Source organism: Melozone crissalis, unplaced genomic scaffold (assembly GCF_028551555.1).
Source record: "Melozone crissalis strain CALT ecotype California unplaced genomic scaffold, PUWL_Pcris_2 ptg000005l_1, whole genome shotgun sequence".
Classification (NCBI taxonomy): domain Eukaryota; kingdom Metazoa; phylum Chordata; class Aves; order Passeriformes; family Passerellidae; genus Melozone; species Melozone crissalis.
Genome location: NW_026535783.1, coordinates 9,809,144 through 9,832,820, shown reverse-complemented (window position 1 = coordinate 9,832,820; position 23,677 = coordinate 9,809,144). Strand labels below are relative to the sequence as shown.

At 46.7% G+C, this 23,677-nt stretch overlaps 1 protein-coding gene across 1 annotated transcript in view; it reads left to right on the top strand.

Annotated features, from left to right (window-relative positions):
- The window catches only part of LOC128942950 (serine/threonine-protein kinase PAK 2-like), a 73,779-nt gene extending 67,399 nt beyond the window's left edge, over positions 1-6,380 (top strand). The window contains 1 exon segment of the mRNA XM_054285686.1: positions 6,278-6,380. Coding sequence (XP_054141661.1) covers positions 6,278-6,380 — 103 coding nt within the window.
- Positions 6,381-23,677: the final 17,297 nt, after the last annotated feature.

Sequence of the window (23,677 nt, the reverse complement as noted above, 5' to 3'; positions counted from 1 at the left end):
AAAGGGAATTGCCCTGGGAATATTGGCTCAGGACTTGGGTCCATACCAGAGGGCAGTTGCTTACTTCTCTAAGCAACTAGATGCAACAGCCAAAGGCTGGCCAGGTTGCCTCAGAGGTGTAGCAGCAGTTGTGCTGAATATTCAAGAGGCATCCAAGTCTACCCTGGGACAAAAATGACTGTGCTAGTGTCCCATGCAGTATCCGCAGTACTGGAAGTAAAGGGTGGCCACTGGCTCTCACCACAGAGGTTTCTGAAATACCAGGCCATCATGGTAGAGCAAGATGATGTGGACATAGTGGTGACTAATATTGGCAACCCAGCTTCCTTTCTCAGCAGAAATCAAGGAGAACCAGTACACCATGATTGCCTGGAGACCATTGAAGCTACCTACTCCAGCCCAGACTTAAAGAACACTCCTCTGGACGATGCAGAGACCTGGTTCACTGACGGGAGCAGCTACGTTGCCAATGGGAAGCGACATGCTGGGTATGCAGTGACCACCTGCAGAGAGGTAATTGAGTCTGGACCCTTACCAACAGGTACCTCTGCACAGAAGGCTGAGATAATTGCCCTGACTCATGCCTTGGAAAGGGCAAAAGGGAGGAGAATAAACATCTACACAGACTCGAGGTATGCATTTGGAGTCGTACATGCACATGGGGGATCTGGAAAGAGAGGGGACTGCTGACCTCACAGGGAAAGAATATCAAACATGCACGAGAGATAATCCAGCTGCTTGAAGCAGTTCAGCTGCCTGAAAAGGTAGCCATTATGCACATTAAGGCACACTAAAGAGTGAGCTCAGAATTGGAGGAAGGAAATGAGCTGGTGGATAGAGAGGCAAAAGAAGCAGCAAAAGGTGAGGTAGCTACTGAATGAGTCCTTATTCCAGATGGACAAATCTCCCTTGAAGGTAAGCCAGAATATAATACGAGAGATAGGAAATTAATTGAAGATCAAAAAGGGACGTATAACCAAGAAGGGTGGGCTACCATTGAAAAGAAACTGGTAATCCCTTCCCATTTATTGTGGTCACTAGTAAGGGAAGAACACCAGAAAACGCACTGGGGAATAGATGCCCTATACACATACCTGATTGAAATAATTGTTGCTAGGAATTTATATGCCACTATTACTCAAGTGACCCGACAGTGTGATCTTTGCCTCCAGACTAACCCCAAAAATACCCCCAGACCGAAACTCGGTCAGATCGGGAGAGGCCATGGGCCTGGACAGCAGTGGCAAATGGACTTTTCAGAACTCCCAAGGAAAGGGGGGTATCGGTATTTACTGGCATTGACAGATACATTTTCAGGGTGGCCAGAAGCATTCCCCAGAACTGTCAAAGCTAGAGAAGTGACCAGAGTATTATTACAAGAAATAATACCACGCTTCAGAGTTCCAGCCACAATATCCTCGGGTAGAGGATCACATTTCATTTCCAAAATAGTGCAACAGATTAGTAGCCACCTGGGCATAGACTGGGAACTTCACACCCCATACCGCCCCCAATCAAGTGGCCAGGTGGAGAAAATGAAACATTTGATTAAACAGCAAATCATAAGACTGGGGCAGGAAGTTAATCTACCCTGGCCCCAAGGTCTTCCACTAGCACTATTGGGAATTCGAACTAAACCTTGAGCTAAAGAAAAGTTGAGCCCTTTTGAAATACTCTATGGAAGACCATATGGAATACAAAAGAGAATGTCCAACCACATTGGAGAGGTAACACTAGCCACCTACATGGTGGCCTTAAACAAACAGCTCAGAGAAATTGAGAAACATGTGGCTGGAACTCGGAGCCAGGAGTTAGATGGGCCAGTACATAACATACAACCTGGAGATTATGTATATGTTAAGTCTCTTACAGAAAAGACCTTGGAACCACAGTGGGAGGGACCATTCCAAGTGCTTCTTACCACCTTCACTGCAATCAAAATCAAGGAGCAGAACGCCTGGATTCATCACTCTCGGGTGAAGAAGGCCCAGAAGCCCCTTGAGGAGTGATGCCAGGAGACAATGGACTGAGACTAAAACTTACTCGGGCCTAACAAAATTGAAACAGCCTTTACAGTCATCTCTATTGGCATTAGGAAGTAGCCAGTGGCAGATTTCAAAAGTACTGGCAAAGTGGGAAACAGCCGGGGACCAAGACCACAAGTTAATAGTAGAAGCACTTAGTACAGTTCAAGATAATGTGTCTTTAGCTTTCATTTGTATACAAGCACAGTTATGGATGCAGGCAACAGCACCTCTGATCATACGGGAAAGGGGTGAAGGTAATTCTCCAGCTGAAATTCGGAAAACTGTGTGGGATAATGCAATTGATTTTGAAAGGAAGTTTCAATCCTGGTGGACTATGGTGAATTTCACCTATGATCCTGCTTCTAATGTGGCCACTGCCTTTGTGTTTACCATACGTAATGCCACTGTTTTTGTTATCCATCCCATCATTGCCCTAGGATTAAACCATGAAAAAACAATACTCTATCCTTCAGAACATAGAGTGTGGGCACGAAAGATGAATGAAAAGTGGCAGACAGTAAACTTAGAATCCTGCTAGAGAACAGATGGGATTCATTTGTGAAAGCAATACTATTAATGCTCAGGATATGTGTTTGGACACTGAACAGAGTATTTGTCACTTTGAAATTCATCCAGTCACTGACCAGAAATCTGTGCTCGTATATACTGGAAAAGGATGTGTATGCTTGAGAACTGCTTGTGCTGCTGTCCAAATTGATAGCAATTATGTTATTCTGTCTAGTAGAAATCATTCTAATTTCTGTATTTGTAATTTTGTTAGGATTATCAGGGGTGATTTTTTGTACTTGGCCCCAGTGACATCCCACCAGCTGATTATAGCCAATTACACAATGTATCACAGACTACCACCTACCCCTATAGGGATGAACCTTACATTAGTGAAACAATTAATTAAGCACCATGACCTATTGGAAATCTTGAAGGAAATCCAAGAAAGTGGAAAGAAAACCTTAATTACTGTCCAGCATGATAGAAAAGAGATAACCAGAGTTCTACAAAGAATAAAACAAAATATGGATCATCACTGGTGGGATGTGATCTTTGGATGGTCACCAACTGCAAATGGAATCTTTAATAAGTTGTGCCACCCCATTGTAGTTTTGCTAATATTAGTTGGGATAAGCTTAGGATTATCTATTATATTGTTAATTTGGAACTGGAGAATACTACAACGAACAGCTGTACTAACCCCTTTGTCAAACATACATGGTGAAGCATTAAAAGACACTTATTGTCGTGAGGGTTTTCATTAAGTAAAAGAATTTACTTATTTCTAGGAAAGGGAGGAATGAGACAGAGTAGAGATCCATTCTGAATTAGGTGAAGAGTCTAGGAGAGGTGAAAAGTCTGTGAGGCCAAAGCTGAAGGAAAAATTGCATGCCGGAGACAGCGAGGAGGCAGAGAAAAGAAAACAGAAATGACCACGAGGTCACTTTGCCCCCGACCTAGGAATTCCTTTGATAAAGAAGAACTGGCAATAAATGTCACGCGGAATTAATATGTACGAACCTATTGTGAAACTGTATGCATATGCATTTGGAAGGGGGATAAAAGGAGACCTGAGGTCTTCAGGGCTACGCATGCCTTTTGGGGAGGCTTGCGTCCGACGCGCGTCGTAATAAAGGCATGCCAGGCTTTACAACTTTTATAAAGTTGTGAGGTTTCTTCTTTTCTACACAAAACACCTCAAATTCTTGTAATGCAACAAAAATTCTGAACACTTTCCTGGGAATTCTGGGGGCGGATGATGTTTCCAGGGAGTTGGAGGATGCCTGGTCGCAGCATCAGCAACTCAGGGAATCCCAGAAAAAACAGAGAACACGACCGAAGCTGGAAGCTGATCTGATTCCTCCTTCCCGGGTTTCAGGGTGCTGTCCACACTGCCTGGAGAAACCCCAGACATGCCACAAGAAGGGAAGGAACCCCAAACAAAACCCGAGATCCCCCCAGAGGAGGACGAAGGCCCAGCAACACTCGGAATTAAAGTCTCAGAACCAGGTGCTCTGTTTTGTTGTTCGAGAAAGTCTCTATTACAATCATTCTGTTTAAAGCTCTCCATTAAAGCTCTGGAGACAGGCATAAGTTTGACCAAAGTCTCTTCCTTTTTGAGAGGGACCAGATTGTAAATTTTCCACTTGATCTGGTTCCAGAAATCAAAGGTAAAAGCAGACTTCAAGTCTGTATTTTGATTATTCACTTTTACCCAGATTAATGTCTTCTAGTTCATGTTTTGAGATGTCTGAACATCCTTTATCCTAAAATTGCTTCTGGTAAAAGATGTCCCATTCTGGTTTAGAGAGATGGTTTTCCATCTCGCTGCCCAGGAGCCCCTAAAGTTGCTACTTATTACTGACAAGGATACAGACGACAAAGGGGACGATCCATTCCTCCTTTTAACAGCCTGGGCCTCCGGCAATGGCACTGCCCATGGTCTTCTTTTTATTTTTATGTTCCTCTAGGCTAGAAATCCTCCTCACTGAGGAGCGGCTTTCCCAAAACCCTCTGATTTAAAGGATTCCTACAATATACTATGTAATATACATATTTTAATATATGTACTGCAACAATATATAAAATCTATACTTGATCTTTTTCTAAGCCAGCAGGCCTTTGTAGCTAGTTCTGAGCCAACATGTGGGTCTGCTGCCAGCTCAAGTCTGTGCTTCCCTTTCCCAGCCCGAGTGCAGGTGGGGCTTGTCCTGGGCATGGCTGGAGATTTTCACAGCCAGAATCCTCCAGCATTTACAAGACACCCATCTCACTTGACAAATGGCATTTCTTACAAATTGCTACACCAACGCTGACAAGATAGAACAGATCTCAGTTAAAGAATGTAATTTATTTAACTGTTACACCACACTATTTAAGCACATAGAAATAACAACTTCTGTTAACAAAAGTAAGTTATTGAAAACCCCTACAAACACTCACTGTACGCAGAGATCAAGAGAAAATTAAGAACTTAATTTCTTGCATATTTCAACAAGCATACACCCCATATAAAAATTCAAAAAATATCAGTATCTCTCTCTATTACCAAGAACTCAACAAATAGAGTTACGCCATACACATTTAAATTGAACTGAATACATATACAACTACCACAATATATTGATGTGAATACAGATTAAATGTTACCTATTACATTCCAGAAACAGATACATAACACAAACCTATCCTTAAAGAGACAAACAGCACTACCAATCTAAATATCTGTACAGCTGCAAATATGCAAATATAAATACAAATATACAGCTATACATCTGGATATATATGTAAATACAATATACATAGAAATAGATCAATATACATCTCAAAATATAAAACCAGACATATATACCAATAAAAATACCAATTTAGCTATTTAAAAAGACATATACGAAAAACTACATCAATATTGTGTATACAATACATTGTATTGTATACACATTGTATTGTGTATACAATACAATGTATTGTATATGCAATATTGTGTACACAATATAGAATATTGTGTATACAATACATTGTATACACAACTGTATACAAATGGAAATCACAGATATTACACTACACATAAAGAACTAGATACACTGTTGTGTTGTGTTGGTCTGTTCCGTTCCCCCTCTATGTTAAAATGGTTCTGCCCTGGTTCTTCCTCCCCTCCCAGTTACTGCCAGTCACCCCAGTTATTATGACTACCATTGTATCTATTTTAAACCGTTCCCCAGTTTCCCCAATAAGCCAATGTATCCCTTCCTCAACCCCACCCCGGTGCCCTGCCAGTCACTCCCTGCCACCACCTTTTTCTCCAGAATCTGCTGCCTAGGGCTCAGAGTGATTGGTTCAGGGGCTGGGGCCCTTCTCTTAAATTGTTTTCATTGGTGTTTCCTTTGTGTCAATCCTATGTACCCCACTCCTCCCTGGATTCCCATTTGCTCCTGACCTGGTTCCACCCCTGTACTCCCCACCCTTTATAAGTTCATGTAACCCTCCCTCTCTCTCTTCAGTTGCTGGCCTCCCTGGGACACTCAATAAACCTGGACTTTGCCCTGACCAAAAAGCGTTCTCTTCTTTCTATCCTGTTGACCGCAGCCACTCCTTGGCCTTGTCCTGCACCTGGCAACATCCTCAGCTATGGCGCTGGGCACTTGCCTGAGGCGCTGACCCAAAGCCGGGCTATCGGGTTAAGTGCCCCCTGTGCTGCTAGCTGTGCTGATGAGCTAGCTGGGATGCATTTCTCTGGCCAGACAGCTGCAGTTCTGGCACCCAATGTGGGGCCCTGAAGGCTTCCAAATCCGGGTCATCGTGGACCTGAGCGCTTCGCCGGACCCCATGGACGAGGCTGATTAGCCGCGGAACTACCCCTGGGTTGAGCAGACCCCGTTCTAGTGGGTGGGGCTCCCACAGGATCGGGAATGGCAGCTCCGTGCACCCAGGAGTCGTTCCCCCAACAGGACCACCACTCCAGTTTTTCTTTTCGCCCCCGCCGGAGTTTTGTAAGTCTTTCTCTTTTCTCTCTCCCTGTCTTTTTAATCTATTTACCCTTTGGGGCCATATTTTCTCTTTCTGCTGCGCAGATACTTGTCTCTGACAGGGGCTGGTGCAGGGCTTGTGCTGTTTTCTTTACAATTCCCTGAAATGGTGGGTGGATTGAGTTGCCCCTTTTAAAATCTCTTAGCCATGGGTGCTCAACTTTCTGCAACCCAAAAGAGAGCTACTAACCAAGTTGTGGGTATCCTTGCCAGAGAGGGATTTGTCATTCCCAAAAAAAAAAAAATAAGGAAATCATTCAAATGGTTGTTTTCCCAATTTCTGGAGATTTCCCCCCAAAAAATTTGTGACCCTGATTTCTGGGAAGCTGTTTCTATCAGATTGCAAAATTCAATACAATTAGGGGATTTCTCCCTGGCGAAAATTTCTTACTGACCCCTTCAGATCAGAGCCCTGTTACTATCCGGGCCAAAATTGAGAGAACAACCCTCAGTTTCTAGTTTGTTCCCCAGTTCTACCTCTACCCCTACTCCTAGCCCTTTTCCCTCCCCTGCTTGCCCCAAGACTGGGATTCTGAGAGGAGCAGCCCACTCCAGCACAGTGCAGGGTGTCCACCCCTCCCCTGACTTCTCTCAAATATCCCATTCCCCCCGCCCTAAGAGTCCTAGCCAGACCCTTAGGGGATCTTTCCCTTCCACCTCTCTCCCAACTTTGTTTAAGTTGGATTGTTCTGTCCCCACTATGTTAGAATGGTTCTGCCTGGGTTCTCCCTCCCCTCCCCATTATGTGCCAATCTCCCTGGTCCCCATGGTTGCGAATGTATCCATTTACACTCCTCCCCAGTTACCCCAGCAACCCAATGTATCCTTCCCTCGACTCCACCCCACGGCCCTGCCAGTCACTCCCTGCTCACACCTTTTCATCCAGAAACTTCTCTCCAGGGCTTGGAGTGATTGGCTTAGGGACTGGGGCCCCTCCTTTGAGTTGTATCCATTGGTTTTCTTTGAATGTCAGTCTTATGTACCCCACTCCCCCCTGGATTCCCATTCGTCCTTGTACCGGTTCCACCCCTACCTCCCACTCCCTTTATAAACCTATGTTGCCACTCCCCTGGTCTTTTCATTTGTTGGCTTCCCTGGACTTTATTAAAACCCGGACCTGCCCTAAATGGAGAGAACTCTTTTATTCCTGTTCGTCACAGCTTTTACTCGGTCTCATCCACACCTGGCGGCACCTGCAGCCATAGCGTTGGATGTCTGCCTGATGCGCTGTCCCGAAGCCCGGCTATCAGGATGGGTGCCCCCCGTGCTGTTAGCAGTTGCTGGCCGGCTAGCCTGGGCGAATAATATCAAGGCCGTCGCCGCTGCACCGTTAGAAGACCCTCAGTTCATTTTCAGCTCCCTCCACAAGATGGGTCCCATGGAGCCCAAGATGGAGGCAGCCACATGGTTCTTCCCACCTTTTTTTCCTTCTCTTCCCCACAATCCTTTTAGGTCCAGGAAAATCCCCTTCCTGTTCCTTGACCCCTCCCCATTTCCTCCCACTCTTCCTCCCTCAGTGACTCCTCCCAGCTCTCCTCCCTCTTTCCAAGCCACACCCCCTGATGCCTCCCTAGGGGCGGGACCCTTGTCACCTGATATCCCTGCCCCGTCCTCTGTCTGGTCCTCCAGCCACTCCCCTCCCCCTCCCCCTACTGGTTCCCACGCTTTGGGGGCTGGGAGGGGGGGTGGCTGGAGAACGGTGATCCGGAGCCAGTTTCCATTCCATCTGCGGCTCCGGTCACATACCACCCTGAGGGGGAAGGGCCCAGTGGACCCCTTTTCCCCACCACCAAATAAAGGAGCTCTGCAAGGCCCAAAAGGATTTTATCCGGGAGAGTGAATACTTCCAGGGGATCCTGAGGGCCACTCTATCAGGCTTGGAGATCACACCCTGTGATCTCCAGAGCCTTTTCTCATGCCTCCTCAACCCCATGGAATTCGTGGTGTGGGAGGGGGTATATAAGAGTGAGGTGGTGGGGATCCTCCCCTCCTTGTGGGAGAACCCTTGCACAGGGTGAGACCGGTACGGGGAGCTTGTCTCCACTAACCACCTTTGCGGGGAGGGGAACTGGGCAGACGGGCAATCCCAGGCTAGAGACATCCCGCCTGAGGTTTTAAAGGAGAGTGCCAAAGCGGCAGAGAGGGCTTTCCTGAGGTTGCCGGGGGCAACTCTAAGATCTTGCAGCATGCTGTCACGCCGTTTATCCCGTTTGTCGAGCGTCTCCAAAAGGTGATTGAAGCATAGGTGCAGGGTGAGGAGACCAGAAGGAAGCTGCTCGAAGAAGTAGCTTCCACTAATGCCCACCCAGCATGCAGGGATGCCATCCTCAGCCTGCCGCTGGATCCTCCTCCCACCCTGCAGTGCATGCTTGAGATCTGCGCGCAAAAAGTCGCCACCACTTCCGGAGACCTCGACCACAGGGCCAGACCACTGCCTGGGCATGTTGCCACTGCGGACTCCTTAGACGCCGCTTCCAACGATCCTGTTTCCGCTACTCCTCTGTTGGACCATCTGCCACTCCCAAGTACCCCTGGCCCAACCCAAAGGAAGCCTTCCCCATGCCATCTGTGTGGGAAGTTAGGGCACTGGATGCCCGATTGTCCTTTAAGGAAACAATTTTGCGAATTTAGGAAAGGGCAGGGAATTCGGGGGGACCCCCTACAAAAATCTAAGATCAGAATGCAGTCGCCCCCTGTGTGAAGATATAAATAAGGCGGGTTTTGTACCATCTTGTGGGGAGGGGAAAGAGGAAGAACCGCCTGCTGCCACAACTGGACATGACTTTTATAATACCGGACTTGTCTTGCTTATCATGCCTCCTACCTGTGCCAATATTAATCACCTCATCTAAAACGGTACCTTTCAGGCTGCAGCTGATGGAGCCGCTACACCTCAAGGACTCCAATTTCCATCTGGTCTCCGTGTGCCCGGAGTGCCCAGGTAAACTGGGGACAGATCAGCTGTAAGTATGTAGTTGTCGGAGACACAAAGTGCACGTCACTGGAGATAAACATTGTCACTGGTCTCTTAACATCGGACCTGGGGCAATTTTCGATGGGGCTGTACTGTGTCCATCCTCCCCTCTTCCTGCCCAAGGGACAGATCATCACTCAGGCCATTCCAGTGCCTGAGCTGACCTGGGTCCCAGGACTGCCTTCCACACCAGCTCAAGACATATATCCTACGGTGGCCTGGGCTCAGGTCCGTGGGCGGGAGGAACCTAGACTAACATGTCAGCTTTCGAGGGTGTGTGAGAGTCTGTCCGAATTTTCCCTCATCTGCCTCACGATTGTCCTTGGGAGACCACTGAAGAGAAGACCCCCCCCTGTCTAGAATATCTGGCTCTGAAGGAGAAAAGTCACATGCCACGGGCCCTGAGACCTGAAAGCTCAGTGTTAAGCTATTGTTTTCACAGGTGTGTTTGTTGTGTGCTAAGAAGGGGGCACCGTGCCCTGTTTGCAACAATAGCAGCTTTGGAAGCTGTCCCACCTCTTGGCCTGGCTGGACTTCTCCTGAATTTCAGGTGGTCTCCCACAGAAGACCCTCACCTGTTTAACAACCACCGTGACAGACAGACTGAGATGTAAGAAGCTTCTCCATCAAGGACTGAGACATGAAACTCCTAAAAGGCCCCTCTGCTCCTTCCAAGGACTGGGACTGAAACCGCCAACCTGGGGGAGGTGTGTGGGGGAGGCAAGCTGACCAAACTGAGATGTTTGCCTGCAGGTTGTGATCACTGAACCAAGAAAACAATGGGTGTCGTTTACTGCTGAGAACATAGATTATCTGTTACATCTGTTCCCTATTGTATCTGTTCCTCCCCACACACGCACGCACAATTTTCAGTAATAAAAATTTCTGAGTTAGCTAGAACCTTTGAGATCTCCCCAGCGTAGCAGGCAGACCCTCGACTGGACTGGACCAAAGGACTTCGTCTCTGTGTTGGTAGCTATATCCCCTCTCCCTCTCTTTCTTCTCTCTCTATCTCTTTCTCTCCCTTGATCCCTCTATCGCATTTTTGCTGTGGTTATTTCAATAAAACTGCATTTGATTTGATTATCACTGCAAACCCCCTGTACCATGTTGGTTTTTGCACTGTGAGATCATTCCTATGAACCATCAGGTCATCTGTTCACTAGGACGGATCCTGAACGTGTGTGAGATCAGAAACCCCTTAAGTGTGTTTTGGACACAGGGGCAGATGTGACAATCATTCCTTCTCAGGAACGGCCGTCACATTAGGAATTGCAGGACATGGCTGGTCACATTTGCAGTGTTGGGGGTTTACAATGGGCCAAACAATCCAAGAGCACCGTGCATTTGCTTGGCCCGGATGGGCAATTGGCATCTATACGCCCATTTGTTTTAGATTATATGGAACCCCTGTGGGGGAGGGACCACCTTGCCCAGTGGGGAGCCCAAATTGACCTTCCAACAAGCTCCCCAGGTTTTTTAGGCAGAGGTCACTGAAGAGCACCCTACCTGGAAATGAATTAGAAATCAGATAAACCAGAAAAGTTAGTGCAGTGGCCACTCAATAAACAAAAAATTGAAGGCACTTAATGAGCTTGTCAAGGAGCAGCTGCTTAAGGACAACCTGGTGAAGACCATGTCACAGTGGGACTTCCCAGTGTTTGTCATTAAGAAACCAAACAAAGATAAGTGGCGGCTCCTTCATGATCTCCGCCAAATTAATAACATCATTCAAGATATGGGTCCCCTCTAACCAGGGATGCTGTCCCCAATGATGCTCCCTCAAGATTGGAATCTGGCAGTTATCGATATAAAGGACTATTTTTTCCAAATTCCCCTTCACCCGGATGATGCCCCATGTTTTGCCTTCACGGTTCCTGCCATCAACAGTGGAGCCCCAAGCAACTGCTACCATTGGCATTTTCTTCAGCAGGGAATGAAGAACAGCCCTGTTATCTGCCAATGGTGCGTCGCTTCCTTGCTGTCCCCCAAACGTACAGCTGCCGAGGATGCCATCATCTACCATTACATGGATGACATCCTCGTTTGTGCTCCGATAGATGACATGCTTACCCACGCACTTGACCTGACAATCAATGCGTTGGTTGCTGCAGGGTTTGAGCTTCAGCAGGATAAGATTCAAAGGATGCCACCTTGGAAGTAAGTTCCTGGATCTGGAGTTAACTAGGCAGACCATTGTTCCGCAGAAATTGGCTATTAAAATTAACATCAAGACTTTGGCGGATGTCCATCAACTGTGTGAGTCCTTGAACTGGGTAAGGCCTGAGCTAGGAATTCCAACCAACGACCTAGCCCCCCTTTTCAATTTATTGAAAGGGGGAGAGGAACTTAGTTCTCCTAGGTCACTTACCCTAGAGGCTCAGGCAGCACCAGAGAAAATACAACAGTACATTTTTGCCAGGCAGGCCCACCGATACCAACTGGGCCTGCCGTTCAGATTTGTCATTTTGGGAAAGTTGGCACACCTCCATGGGGTGATTTTTCAATGGGACGAATCCATCAAGGGCAAGGACCAAGGCTCGGGGGACCCTCTCTTGATTATAGCGTGGGTTTACCTCAGCCATCATAGGTCCAAAAGGATGACACAGCCATCACAGCTGGTGGCAGAATTGATCTGGAAGATCAATAGATTCAAGATCTGGAGATCGCGAATCAGGGAGCTTGCAGGGTGTGACTTTGCATTCTCATCCCCGTCAAATTGGAATCAGGCCAGTTCAACCTGAAAACCTTTGATGAACTGCTTGAGATCAATGAAATGCTACAATTTGCGTGGACATTTACCCCGGCCAAACTGCTGTCGTTCAGCCAGCCCACAAATTATTTAATCAAGCTGTTCAGTTCTCATTATCATTAAAAAGAGTTCAGAGTTGGACCCCTTTGAATGCTCTGACTGTTTTCACTGATGTGTCCAGAGCATCCCACAAGTCAGTAATGACTTGGAAGGAATCTCAAACTCAGCGGTGGAAGGCTGATGTCGCTAAGGTAGAGGGTTCTCCACAAGTAGCTGAGTTGGACACAGTCATCAGGGCTTTTGAGAGGTTCTCTGAATCATTCAATTTAGTTACAGATGCGGCATATGTCGCAGGTGTAGTGTCCAGGGCAGAAAATGCAGTTCTTCAAGGGGTGTCCAATATCCCCTTGTTTAACTTGCTCTCCAAATTGGTTACATTAGTGTCCCGCCAAGAGCAACCTTTCTTTGTTATGCACGTCAGGTCACACATTGATCTGCTGGGGTTCATTGCGGAGGGTAATTGAAGAGCTGATGCCCTTGCCGCTCCTGCCCAAATGGCCCCGCTCCCTGATCTGTTTGGTCAAGCTAAGATCAGCCACCAGCAATTCCATCAGAACAGCCCTAGCCTGGTTCGGCAGTTCCAACTTACACGCGAACAGGCCAAGGTGATTGTGGCTACATGTCCCCAATGTCAGTCCCATCAGCTCCCATCACTCAGCTCCAGAGCTAACCCCAGAGGTCTTTCTAATTGTGAGGTGTGCCAAATGGATGTAACGCATGTCCCTTCTTTCAGCCGACTGAGTTATGTACACGTATCTGTGGACACTTTCTCCGGTGCCATCTATGCTTCAGCCCACACAGGTGAAAGGGCAGTTGACGCCGAAAGACATCTCGTACAGGCTTTCGCTGTCCTGGGCATCCCCAAGGTCATCCAAACTGATAATGGCCCAGCGTATAAGTCCAGGGAACTGAGGATCTTCCTGCAGCAATGGGGAATTGAGCACAAGACCGGCATCCCCTATTCCCCGACAGGCCAAGCCATGGTGGAGAGGACCACCAGAGCCTTAAGAGGGTTCTTGAGCAACAACAAACGGCTGGGAAGGTGGAGTCCCCCCATGTCCATCTTGCCAAAGCACTTTTTACCATCAATTTTTAAAATTGCTCATTTGATAATCTGAACCCTCCTATAGCGTGACACTTCAGGCAACACAAGCAGCTGCAGCTGAAAGCCAGGCCTCCGGTCCTAGTTAAGGATCCGGAGACCTGGAAGACGGAAGAGCTGTTTGACCTGGTCACCTGGGGGAGGGGATACACTTGCGTGTCCACTCCCTCGGGTCTCAGGTGGGTTCCATCCAAGTGGGTCCGGCCCTTCCTCCCAAAGAAGGCACCTAAGGTCGGAGTAGTGGCACAGGTTGAGGAGGTCTGTTGGCAAAGGAGGCGGAAGCCCTTTTCCCTGTATTTTGACCTCCTCTAAGTTTCCCTCAGGGCAGAACTGAAATTTTCAGACCAGTTTTTTAATTATGTTTCTTGTTATTGTAGTGACAATACTCACCCGGATGGCCCCTTTCCCAATCAACATCTTCCGGCTGATCGCAGCACTGGGGTTCCTCGTTCCACATCTGTGGACCCTTGGATCGTCCCTCAGCCGAAGACAAACGTCTGGTGGACTGTCCATTCTGGCTGTTCGTCTCTGCACGGACACACGCAGGATGGCCTTGGGACAGCCCACACTTCAAAGGACCAGTCTGGACTCTTCAGATTTTCAGTCTTCGATATTGTTTATTATTTCTTATCCATAAACTTTTTTTTCAGCCCGACAGAGGTCTGACCAGCAAGGCAGCCAAGGGCACTCTGACCTCCCACTGGGCGGTCATCTATATTTATACTAAAAACTATATACATCATATTTACCTTTATTTCCCAACACCTTTCACCCATATCAGCAAGTGCACCTTCACCAAGAACCAATCCCGAAGTGTCAACATCACCACAGAAATGGATGACAAGAAGAAGAAAGAAGGACAAGACACGCCCTGATCCCTCCATCTTGTCTCCATAACCCCCCTGCACCAAAATCCTAAAATTTATCTTTCACCCTGTAAATACATCATTCTTACACCGCTCATTCCTAAGTGACTCTCTTGTCCTCAAACAGGTGGCACATGCCTCGAAGGGTCAAAGTCAAGCCACCAGGCGCTTCTGGCAGCATTCCAGGATTTCCAAGCCCCCCAAGGGTTGTCTCGGCAACTCTGGACATCCAGAGTGATGTGCTGAGTTCCCAAAGCGGACTCTTGCTCAAGCCCTCAGCCAGGACCATATATGCTTGGACACTACTTCAGCAGAGGACCCAATGTCATCATGCCTTGTGGGGATTGCTTTCCCTCCTAGTGATTTTCCTCCTACCCTTGCCACCTCCTTTGCTCCCTTGGTCCCCAAAAGGGTCACCATTCCATCTAGTTTTGACCCCAGGGTTGATTGGAGGAACAGGGTCAAAGGGCTGGTCCCTTTGGACTCCGAACCCCTTAAATTCGAATTGCTCGGCTCCGCCAATGCTTCTCTTTGTTTTCAGTTTGTCCCTCCCTTCACCCCTGACCCTTCCGATAAAAGCTTTCAGGTGGTGTCGCAATTCAAAGTGGATTATACCGCATGTCAGTGGTGCAAGATTGTCACCAAAACAAGTGCACCATCCACTACTGGAAGCAGACACTTGGCATTACACAGAGGTGTGTTTTCAATTTGTGGAGACCGAGCGTAGGCAGGCATCCCCTCTTGTCTAATCGGAGGTCCCTGTACTATCGGACAGCTGTTGCTGTTTACGCCCAACATGTCCCAAATTAAGAACTGGAAAGCAAAAAAGGTCACGCTAAATTTGGCCAGACCCAAAAGAGACATCACAGATTTCAACCCTGAATGTGACTCGGAAATTACTCATTGGTCAAAGCCAAAAACGGTTGCAGTTACCTTGTTTTTGCCTTGGGTATCCGCAGCCAAGGCTCTAGGTGAATTGGCCCACCTAGAGTGTTGGGTCGCTAAGCAAGCCAACTTTACGTCAGCCGCTCTGTCAGACCTCCTATCAGACAAAGAAATAACAAGGAAGGCAATGCTCCAAAACAGGGCAGCATTAGATTTCCTGCTCCTTTTACATAACCATCACTGTGAGGAGTTTGAGGGCCTCTGCTGTTTGAACTTTTCATCTAAGGCCGAGGATGCGAGATCCTCCATGAAAAAGATGCAAGATCTAGTACATGACATCAAAAAGGAGACGCCAGACTGGCTGGGGGACATTTTCAAGGGATGGGGCCTTTCCAGTTGGGTGGGGTTGATTTTAAAAACTGTGGTTTTAGTTCTCCTGATCTTAGTTGCAGTTTTGGTTGCCTTTTCCATTATTTGGAGCTTAGTTAAGAGACTGTTGAACAAATTAACATTCACTCCAAGTGTCAACCAGGTGGTGGCCTCGGAAGAGGAACAATCTTATGAAGTTGAGGCTCCAGAAGAAGATCAATGGGCTTCGGCACCGATGAGCCACCCCTGGTAGGGACACCAATACCCAGACTCAGAGGACAATAGTTCAGTTCAGTTTACTTCTATTTGAGCTTTCAATTATTTTTATTTTTCTTTTTAAACAAAAAAGGGGGAGATGTTGTGTTGTGTTGGTTTGTTCCGTTCCCCCTCTATGTTAAAATGGTTCTGCCCTGGTTCTCCCTCCCCTCCCAGTTACTGCCAGTCACCCCAGTTGTTATTACTACCATTGTATCTATTTTAAACCACTCCCCCATTTCCCCGGTAACCCAATGTATCCTTTCTTCTATCCCACCCCAGTGCCCTGCCAGTCACTCCCTGCCACCACCTTTTTCTCCAGAATCTTCTGTCCAGGGCTCAGAGTGATTGGTTCAGGGGCCAGGGTCCCTCCCTTAAGTTGTTTTCATTAGTGCTTTCTTTGTGTCAATCTGATGTACCCCACTCCTCCCTGGATTCCCATTTGCTCCCGACCTGGTTCCACCCATGTACTCTCCACCCTATATAAGTTGATGAAATCCCTCCCTCTTCCTCTTCAGTTGCTGGCTTATTGGGATCATCATTAAAGCCCGGACTTGCCCCAAACAGAGAGCGCTCTTTATTCCTGTCTACCACAGCCTGCTTTCGGCCTCGTCCGCACCTGGCAGTGTCCCTAGCTATAACTCTGGGCGCTGCCTGAGGCGCTGTCCTGAAGCGCAGCTATTGGGATAAGTGCTCCCCGTGCTGCTAGCGGTTGCTGGCCAGCTAGCCTGGGCAATTCTCTCGAGGTGAACTGCTGCAATGGATGATATCCTTATCTCTGCCCCTCATGACGACATGCTTGCACGCACCTTAGAGGACACTATTACAACCTTGTCTGTTGCAGGATTTGTGTTTCAGAGAAAGTCCAACGCCTGCTGCCTTGGAAGTTCTGGGCCTTGAGATCACCCGCCGTACTATTATACCCCAAAAAATCCTTACTCACACTAACCCTAAAACCCTAAGAGACTTGCACCAGCTTTGTGGATCCCTAAACTGGATCAGACCCTGGTTGGGGCTCACCACAAAAGATTTATCCCCTCTCTTCAACTTGTTAAAATGGGGGGAGACCCTGGATTCCCCGAGGGCCCTGACTTCGGAGGCTAAGGCTGCACTTGAGAAGGTGGAAATCCATCATTTCAAGTCGACACACCCACCAGTGTCGTGAGGATCTGCCTTTTGACTTCATCATCCTGGGTAGGCTACCGCATCTGTATGGGCTGATTTTCCAATGGGACACAGACCAAAACAACCCCCTCTTAATTATAGAGTGGGTGTTCCTGGGTCACCAACTGTCCAAGAGCATCACCAAGCCACAAGAGCTGATGGCTCAGCTGATCACGAGGGCTAGGGCTCGCCTGCGTGTGTCAGTGGGGTGTGATTTTGCATGCATTCACCTCCCTATCCAGCCATCCACGGGGAGGATATCTTTGGACACGGTGGATAATTTATACTGGTCTAATGAGAATTTGCAGTTCACCCTGGACAGCTACACTGGCCAAATTTCAATCGACCATCCAGGCCACAAATTGCTTAATGTTGAATTTAATTTGGTTCCAAAAGAGATTCAAAGTCGCTGCCCACTCAAAGCCTTGACAGTTTTTACAGACACATCTGGAGGATCCCACAAGTCAGTCATTACTTGGAAGGACCCTCAGACTCAGCAGTGGGAAGCCAATGTTCAGATTGTGGAGGGTTCTCCACAAGTTGCTGAGTTAGATGCAGTCATCAGGGCCTTTGAGAAGCTTCCACCACCTTTTAATCTGGTAACTGATTCGGCTTATGTAGCAGGCGTAGTGTCCCAGGAAGAACATGCAGTGCTCAAAGAAGTCTCCAATCCTGCCATCTATTGCTTGCTCTCATGTTTAACACACCTGGTTTCCCACCAAGAGCAACCCTTCTTTGTAATGTGTGTAAGATCACACACCGACCTCCCTGAGTTTATTGCCGAGGCAAACTGCAGGGCAGATGCCCTAGCAGCATCACTGCAGCTGGCTGGCCTACCATTATCTATTTTGATGGTAGATGGGATCCCCAAACTGCAAAGCAACAACTTGATGATAATTTTGTTACAGTTCTTAAAATGAGCTGGTGTGCTAGACTTCCACCTGGTTCCTGTTCTTTTTTTGCTTATCTTCATATATTAAATGCCTTCCTGGAACAGGCAAAATGCTAATCTAACACTGGAAGCTTCTCTCTTTTTTTGAGGAAGTTGTTTTGTGCATCTGCCGCTTTTCCAGTGTGGGCTGAGGCCAAGACTGCCCACCAATACGTGGACATATTTGAACCGCCCAAATTCGGACACGTGGGTGATTTTTGTTCCTTTTACAGCGGCATCTCCATGGACTGGACTTTGTCCTTTTTACAGTGTCCCCCTCCCGTTTTTAAAACAAAAAAGAGGGAGATGCAGCATTGTGTGTTCTACATGGGTTTTATTTTGAAGTTGGTTATTTCTTATAAGTTAAGATTTTGGGTTGACCCTCAGTTCTCCCCATGTTCTCCCTCCTAATGGTTTATTCCTCCCGCCAGCTACCTGTCTATCATTGTGACCACCCCCCCTTTATTTTGAGAATTTTCTATGTCAATCATCCCTTACTTAAGATATGATTTGTCTCCTGAGCCTTTTCCCTCCCCTGTGCCATTCTTATTGGTTTGTTATGTCCCTCGCTCCTCCCCTGGGCTTCATTCATTGGTTCCCTCGTGTCTCCTCCTGTCACGCCCTTGCCTTTTATAAGTGACTCCCCAACAGTTATTTCACTGACACCGTTTACTGGCCCTGCCTGGGTCAATAAAGTGCCTTGGCACTCATATGTGTGTCCGCTCCTTCCTTCACCTCAGTGCTTCACAGTCCTGCTCTCGCCTGTGTCACCACGTCACAGACGGAGCCACTACTCGGGCGTTCTCGCAGAAAACCCGGGAGTGGCAGGATTCGTGGTCTCCACCGGTCACTCCAGGAGCAGCTAGCCGGCACCCGTCAGCTCCTGTGGACGCGGGAAAAGAATGCAGGAGGGGACCCAAGGAGAATGGGACGGGGATGCCTTAGGAGGAAGCTCCTGTTTGAATGTCAATCAGCCGTGGCTCCCTTCCCAGTTCTAGGAAGTTCTATGTTCCTCCATTCCCCACTGGATATTACTCTAAGACCACCCTCTCCTGCCACTCTCATTGGTGTACTCCTCATCACCCCACTTCGGCTCCTCCTCTGATCCCTCTCCTCATTGATTCCCTGTACCTTGGCCCTGCCCATTTTTCCTCTGTTATAAACCTTGGCCCCACCCCTGCTCTTGGCTCCACCACCAGCCTCCCTTTGACTGTGGTTGTGCCCCTGCCTCTCTCCTTGATAGTGGAGCCCTGGAAATAGTTAAAGATAGAATTTAAAATGTTCGGCTTTGTGCTTTCCCAGATCAACTGCACCTGCGTAAGCAGTATGATAAATTATATAATTGTTAGATGTTATCATTGTTTAGTAATTAAATGTAATTATTATATAACCATAGGAAGAATAATGAGAAACTATGCTGGAAATTCAGAGAGGGGCTAAATTTATGTATGCAATAGAACAATATAAGTTTAACAATTAACATGAAAGTTATGTAACGATAGAGTATAAAAACGTGATCATTTTGGATGTATGGTCAGAATCAGATTTGGGTTGAATATACCCTGACACGCAGAGCTCTTAATAAAAAGCACCGCATATAATCCCCCGTGATTATGTGTTTTCAAACGCTAACATTTTGGCGACCCAAATGGACCCCTTGGGAGTGCTGCTGAGCGAGTTTGCAACTCGATCACACTCCAGCTGGCACTGAGGGATTATCGGGGAGCCCATCGGCCGCCACCGCTTCCGGTGCTCGCAAACATCCCCGGGAGAAAGGTAAGGTGGTTTTTACTTCGCTTTGTTTTGGATGCCTGCCAAATAAGACGCAGTGAAAGCTACGCTTGGTTGGGCTAAAGGAATTCCGGTTGGTACAAGCCTAGGCGCCATTAGGTAAGACAATCGCGAAGCGTTGCGGGTTCAACATTTGTGGTGTATTTGAAATGGAGAAACTTAAAGGGATTTTGGGCAGTAACACCCCTATCCCGCAAAATTCTCCTTTGGGGTGCTTATTAGCACATTGGAAACAGGGTAACTTTGGGGAAGAATTACCTAAAACAAAGTTGCTTGATTACTGTAATTCATGGTGGCCAGAATATGCCTTGGAGAATGGCAAAAAATGGCCAAAATACGGTACTCTGTAATATAACACTATTTTGCGGTTAATGTCGTTTTGTAAACAAGAAGGAAAATGGGATGAAGTACCATATGTTGATCTGTTTTTCTATTTACGGGGAAAGCCAGAATGGCAGGATGAATGTGGATTACTAGTGGTTAAAACATCTGCAAAGTGTGGCGTTTGTAAGGAACGTTGTTTAGAACACTTGGCGTTAAGAGAAAGCTTGAGTAGGGAAAATTATACAGATATTGATTTACAAATAGCTCCAATAGGAACAAGAGAACCTAACCCTATCCCACCTATTTCATCTGTCCCTATCCCACTGCCTGCTCCTCACCCACCTAGTCCTGAACCTGTCTCATCTAATACACCTTTCTCTCTTTATCCTCCTCTCCCATCATCACCCGATCCCTCTTCCTCAGAAGATGAGCAAAACCTAACTGTGATAGAAAGGAGAAAAAGGCATGTGAGTGAAAAATATAGCAATGGTAATGAATCAGTGACCCCAATAGCCCATAGAAACCGGAGTCAGTCAAAGCTTGCCCCAGTTGTGCATAGAAAAGACATAAGCAAACAAAAACGGACTGTGATTGCCCCTTTGCGACAAGGTGTCGGAGTGGAAGGGCCAGTATTTGTAAAGTGCCTTTTCCCCCGGCAGACTTAGTTATTTGGAAACAGTCAGCCGGAACTTATAGAGAAAATCCTGATAAAATGGCATGCGTAGTAAAAATGGCTATAAAAACTCAAAATCCTGACTGGGATGACATACAAGTAATATTAGATACTCTGATGGATTGTACTGAAAAAGAAATGGTACTTAAGGCAGCCAAAGACAGGGCAAGAGAAGATACTAGAAATGGGCTGGTAACAGGGAATTTAGATGTGAATTTCCCAATTGAGGATCCAAATTGGGACCCTAATTTATTGTGCGATATGAGGAAATTACAGAAATATCAAGAGTGGATCCAAATAGGAGTTCAGAACGCTGTGCCCAAAAATATAAATTGGTCCAAACTATATGAGGTTCGACAGGAAAAGAAGGAATCTCCCACTGCGTTTTTGGAGAGGCTTAAGGAGGTAGCAAGGAAATATACAGACCTCCAAATGGATACAGAGCAAGCAAAGGTTCAGCTCACTCTCATATTCTTGGGCCAATCACAGGACGACATTCGTAGAAAATTGCAAAAATTAGAAGGGGAAGAACTAAGGAATTTGGATAAGTTACTTGAGGTTGCTTGGAAGGTATATAACAATCGGGAAAAAGAAGCTAGTAAAAGGCAGCAGCAGAATCTTTTGGCAGTAATACAGGGGAAAGGGAACCCAAATTTCAGGGGACGTAACAGGAATGGTCAGGGTAGGAGTCCAGTTACCCAGGGGTTAAGCCTGAATCAATGTGCCTATTGTAAGCGGGAGGGGCATTGGAAGCGAAATTGTCCAAGCTTGAATAACCAGTTTGACCAGGGCAATTGGTTCCAGCAGGCTACCAAGGAGATGGTCCTGGGGGAGTATACCAGCTGACTAGACATAGAACTGGTAGAACAAGTTAAGGAACCTGTTATAAATATACAGTTAGGGCATAAAGAGGTCAGATTTCAATTAGATACGGGAGCTACTTTTTCTGTATTGAATGATTTGCAAGGACAAATTGGGGACAAGGAAACAACAATAGTCGGGGCTACAGGGAAAGAGGAAAACCAGCCATTCCTGCAACCCCTAGATTTGTATTTTGGAAACAAGGTATAACACACGAATTTTTATATGTACCTGAGTGTCCAATTCTGCTTTTGGGGAGAGATTTGTTAGCAAAACTTGATGCGGTAATAACCTTTGAAAATGGAGAGCTTATAATGAAAATACCTGAATCAAAGACGGGACAGATATTAATGATGAAAGAAAAACCTGTTCCCTCTATCCCTAGGGAGGTAGAAGATGCAGTGATTCCCTCTGTATGGGAGACGGATATACCATGGAAATCTAAATTGGCACAACCAGTGCATGTAGAGTTAAAAGAAGGGGCAAGGGCTGTACAAGTCAAACAGTATCCCATAAAACCAGAAGCACGGCAAGGAATAGTAAAGATTATTGAGAAATTCTGGAAATACCGAATTTTAGAAGAATGTGAATAAGAATTTAATACACCAGTATTTCCAGTAAAGAAGCCAAATGGTGAATATAGATTAGTGCAGAATTTGAGAGCAAGAAATAAAATAACAAAGGACATTTATCCAGTGGTAACAAATCCTTATACATTGCAAACATCCGTAAAGGAGATATATAAATGGTTTACCGTAATTGATTTAAAAGATGCCTTTTTCTGCATCCCCCTTGACAAAGACAGTAGGAAACTTTTTGCCTTTGAGTGGGAAAACCCAGGGAACGGAAGAAAGACCCAGCTCACTTGGACATGATTACCCCAAGGCTACAAGAACAGTCCCACCCTATTCGGAAACCAACTGGCAAAGGAACTGGAGATTTGGACCAAAAATGGGCAAGTACCAAGAGACCAATACTTACTGTTGCAGTATGTTGATGATATACTAATAGCTACAGAAGAAAGAGCAACCTGTATAAAGGTAACCATTGAGATTTTAAATTCACTGGGAATGGGAGGCTATAAAGTATCCAGGGGAAAGGCACAAATCGCACAACAGACTGTGATTTACCTGGGGTGTGAAATTTCACAAGGGCAACGAAAACTAGGTACTAACCGTATCCAAGCTATTTGTGCTATTCCAGAGCCCCAGAATTTACATGAGCTGCGAGTCTTCCTCGGGATGGCAGGATGGTGTCGCTTGTGGATCAAGGACTATGGACTGATTGTGAAACCCCTGTATGAAGCTCAGAAGACGCAGCCATTCACCTGGGCAAACCACAGAAAGAAGCCTCCCTAAAATTAAAGGAAGCACTGACAACTGCTCCAGCACTAGGGTTACCTGATCTGTCTAAAGATTTTCAGCTGTTTGTACGTGAAAGGCTGCGCCTAGCACTAGGAGTCCTGACCCAATGTCTGGGAAGCTGGAAAAGGCCGGTGAGCTACTTTTCCAAAAAACTTGACAACATTAGTGCTGGGTGGCCCCCATGTCTGCGGGCAGTCACAGCTACTGTGATCCTGATACAAGAAGCCAGGAAACTTACTATGGGAAGGCACATAGATGTCTATGTACCACACATGGTAACCACTGTCTTAGAACAAAAGGGGGGTGATTGGCTATCTCCCAGAAGGATGATGAAATTCCAGGTAGTCCTGACTGAGCAGGATGATGTCACATAAAAACAACTAACCTTTTGAATCCAGCTTTGTTCCTAGGTACCACAACTGAAGAAGGCCCATTAGAACACGACTGTGTAGAAGTAATAGAGTACACTTATTCAGCAAGAGAAGACCTGAAAGACGTCCCACTAGAGCAGCCGGAGTGGGAGCTGTTTACAGATGGGAGCAGCTTCATAGAAAACGGAACCAGATACGCTGGATATGCAGTAACAACAGTCAATACAGTAATGGAGGCAAAGGCATTACCACCAAATACATCTGCCCAGAAGGCAGAACTGGTTGCTTTAACCAAGGCACTAGAATTAAGTGAAGGGAAAAAGGTAAATATCTGGACTGACTCAAAATATGCTTTTGGAGTGGTGCATGTACG